The sequence below is a fragment of the Strongylocentrotus purpuratus genome, unplaced genomic scaffold (genome assembly GCF_000002235.5).
Source record: "Strongylocentrotus purpuratus isolate Spur 01 unplaced genomic scaffold, Spur_5.0 spur5_scaffold_19, whole genome shotgun sequence".
In the NCBI taxonomy this organism is placed as follows: Eukaryota; Metazoa; Echinodermata; class Echinoidea; order Camarodonta; family Strongylocentrotidae; genus Strongylocentrotus; species Strongylocentrotus purpuratus.
This window is the reverse complement of record NW_022145604.1, coordinates 11,314,450-11,318,338: the sequence shown is the minus strand read 5'-3', so window position 1 is coordinate 11,318,338 and position 3,889 is coordinate 11,314,450. Positions and strand designations below refer to the sequence as shown.

The following is a 3,889-nucleotide window of genomic DNA, read 5'->3' as shown; positions in this document are numbered from 1 at the left end:
GGGGGGGGGGGGGGGGGGGGGGGGGGTAAGAAATACAAACATTATGTGTGTAGTTAGTATTTCATTTGCATTTACATTGATGATACATGCATGATGATGAATAGGTCAGGTGATTTGAAATTGAATTGAAAAAAATGATTCATCATTTCTTAATTTGTTTTCTCTTCATTTTCTTTTAGATGCTTGCAAATATGGGTGGAATGGGCGGCATGGGCGGCATGGGCGGTATGGGCGGTATGCCACCTGGTATGGGGGGTATGGGTATGCCACCTGGTATGGGCGGTATGGGTATGCCCCCAGGTATGGGGGGTATGGGTATGCCACCTGGTATGGGCGGCATGGGTATGCCCCCTGGTATGGCGGGTATGGGTATGCCACCTGGTATGGCGGGCATGGCAGGAGGAGATGTACCGGATCTTGGAGACGAGGATGACAGTGATGATGAGCGTAAGTTGAACCCTGACATTTTCAATATCTCTTGTCTAAACATTACAGTTCCTCTAAAAAGAAAAGACCCTCCCCGAGTCATATATTTTTGAAAATTGAAATTTCAGTCATTTTGTGTGTTGGGACAAATAGACAAGTCGTCCGCCACACCATCGCAGAGACACTATTGATTCAGCCAATTTCAGAAGCCTATATCTATAGTGATTGCAACTTTATAAAAATCATCACTTCCTCATTTTTTGTCCGATTTCATGCAAGCTTTCATCAGTCTGATTCTCTGATATTTTTGCTTTGATAGAAGTTTGCTTTAACAGCCCCACTGCACTACTTATTCTTCAGATTTGTTCATTTCTCTGACATAAGATTTTTCTAGGATGTAAAGTAATTTGGTTTTGTAGGGTATGTGTTGAGGATGCTTGCAATTAAAAGAAACTTTGATTGACCTTTCCCCTCTTTGACCCTCTTTGACCCCCAACAGCCATTCCAGATTTGGAGGAAGCAGACGATAAAGAAACGGAAGGCAGATCTGAATAGAAGTAACTCGGTTTTCATCTCAACATTATTATCTCCAAACCAAACGAACATTGCAAGGATTTGGAATAGCTGACGTAGGAAACCTGCGAGCCTAAATGAAGAACTTATAATTCGTCACTACCACCACCACCACCAAATGTTTCGACCCGCTAGATGTGAATGAGCTACGTGAAGTGTGTTGTTTTGAATGTATGCATTCCATTCCACGGAGATATGAATAACTGACGTACCAAGGGAGGAGACCACACAATGATAGCTGACCATTTTCTTGTATGTTTTTGTTTTTTGTTTTTTACTTTTGTTATCTGGTGTGTAATTAGAATCATGTGTATCTTGAATGATAATATTTTTCCTACTTTAATGTAATGTCAGTATTGGTATATTTTCCCTGCAGTATAACATTTCAGGGGAGATGGGGACCAGCAAACAAAACGACAGAAGACACAAAGTTATTTAATGGATACGGAATTAAAATCTTTAAATTGAGAGCATACTGTTATATGGAATCACAACTATTGCATATATTTTTGCTAATGGATATTGTTTTTCTGAGATATAGAAGGAAAAAGGGTACCTTATGCCTAGTTTACAGGGAACTGGAGTTCTGTTGTGTATAAAAGAATGCGTCTTAATCATGCTCAAATTTTTAAAAGCAATTTTTTTTGTTTTTTGCATAGAGTTTGATTACCAGCTCTTTGAGTAATAAGATATAATTGTTATCAACATATGGCATGTTATGAGCACGGAATTCTGGTAACTGAATCATCTTTAATTCCAATTCAAATACTTTGAAAATTAAAATTAAATCTTTACTAGAGGTTAACAGTAATTATAGAATAGTCCTGGATCATAGGATGGACTGCCTTTCAAAATGGGTGCACGTCCGCACAACCAACGTTAACAGCAATGAATGAATAGATGAAGGAGCAAGAGTACCGTATCATTACTCTTGAGTAGAATAAGCAACCAAATGCTGCATGCAAGATTTCAACTTGGCAGAAGTCTACCAGCTCTGTGCGGGAAGTGCTTAGTTAAGGCCCGAGATGAATGGGAAATGATAAGGATATTAGGAAATTTATATCACATGTGGCAGTTGTGTTTTTTATTTTAAAGCTCTGAATATTGATTGTAGTTGAAGGTATATTGTTCAAAAGAAAGAGAAAAAAGTACTAGGAGAATCCACAAATATTGTCATTGCCTGAAGAAATTTCCCCAATATTTCCTAACTTCCAATTATTATTTTCTTTTGCCAAATGTCTCTTTGTGTTAGTCCAGTGTCCCTTTGTGCTACAGTCTATTGTTATTACCCAGTTTCATTACTATCCTTAGAGTTTGGGAATGTAATCACTGTTCAAAGTCCATTTTCTCATGGAAAAAGGAAAACGTAATTTGTGTACAGCATAATGAAATATGTATATGTAGTTGATGCAAAGAAGTTTTGATAAACATGTTCTCTTAAATAATCACCTCAAATGTTCCTCATTTGTACTGTGAAGTTTTAGGTAGTTGAGGGAAATGCAGTTTCACGGAAACCTGTGTGTAAAGACCACTTGAGGAATACAAGAAAAGCGGTCTTTGTGTACAGGTTCCTGTGATACAGGTCTCGCTTAGAAACTGCTCAAGGGAATAAAAACTGGTCTTTGTAGGCAGGTGAGGTGGTCTTTCTGTACAGTGGTCACTGAAACACGTTTTTGACTGTGATAGATGGATGTCATCGGAAACCATCCTTCTTTTGATTTCTACCAACTCCCTGTTTTTGCCAATAAACAAGTCATATGAGATCATGTGCAATCAGTTTTGTGGACAAATCCTAAAGATACCATTCTGTGTTTTCAAATGGGGCTGAAGTCAAAGTGTGCCAACCACCTAAAAAATTAATTCATGTAAAATTAGAATGTATGAATCCAACCTCAAAAACTTCATCCAGCATTCTATGGGCTAAAGGAGTATGAAGAAAATAAAAAAAACAACATTAAACCAAGCACACGGGACCAAATTCGGACTTGGGTGATATGAGGGTTCTATTTTATATGATCGTGTACTGACAAGAATCACAAGTCGCTTTTATATCAATGGAGAGTTTCTTTAAACTTACAAACTCTCTTTCCAGAAGTAATATTTGAGGCTCTCAATTTTGAATGTAGTATTATGACACAGAACTACTAACATAAAAAACAAAATATATTTTGGGGATGATTGGTACACCTTAATACTTGGTATAACATGCACTGATCTGTGGAAGGCCAACTGTCCACCTGTCAGTTTCGTATACACTACTGTAATTATGTAACAAAATGAGAAATTTATTTCATACAGACAAGCTTTTGTGTTTTCACTTTGTTACCGAATTATGGTGATATGTACAAGTTGAAGAGAATGGCATTTAACCTTAAATGAATCAATGGACTAACTCTATGCTCGTATGCAACGTTTAAACCTGGCCGTGGATTGGTCGTTTTCAAGAATAAAGACCGTGTCAGGTTACAGTGAAATTTATCTATCCTTTTCAATATATTATGTTTTCTTAAAAGCTTGCAAATGTTCATTTCCCACTTTTTCTTCTATTTTTTTACAAAAAATAGGTTAGTTGTTTTTACCAATATATGGATGTCAAGTGGAAAGAGTCATGAAAGATTAATTTGCTGAAGGCGAAATGTGAGAGGAACCTTGCCCAAGCTAGTGGAATATTTTTTACGATAGGTGTTTGTCGTAAATACGACATTATTGATACAAAATGAGAGATGAATCGAAACCTGTGTATGAAAACGGTAATAATAAGTTGAGCTGTTCTGGAGATATTCGAAAGGCATGGAAAATGAGTTTGTTTTTTTCCAGTCAGTTAAGGAGTCCGGGAATGAAAGACCACTTGAATCAGGGAAGAAAAAAAAAATCAGGATATTTCATTGAC

General features: G+C 37.1%; 1 protein-coding gene across 1 annotated transcript in view; it reads left to right on the top strand.

The window, feature by feature from the left end:
- LOC586410 (co-chaperone protein daf-41) overlaps positions 1-3,477 on the top strand; it is a 12,314-nt gene extending 8,837 nt beyond the window's left edge. The window contains exons 6-7 of the mRNA XM_786194.5: positions 180-447; positions 926-3,477. Of these exons, the coding sequence (XP_791287.3) occupies positions 180-447; positions 926-981 (324 nt within the window). The 3' untranslated portion in view covers positions 982-3,477. The remainder of the gene's footprint in view (positions 1-179; positions 448-925) is intronic.
- The last annotated feature ends 412 nt before the right edge of the window (positions 3,478-3,889 follow it).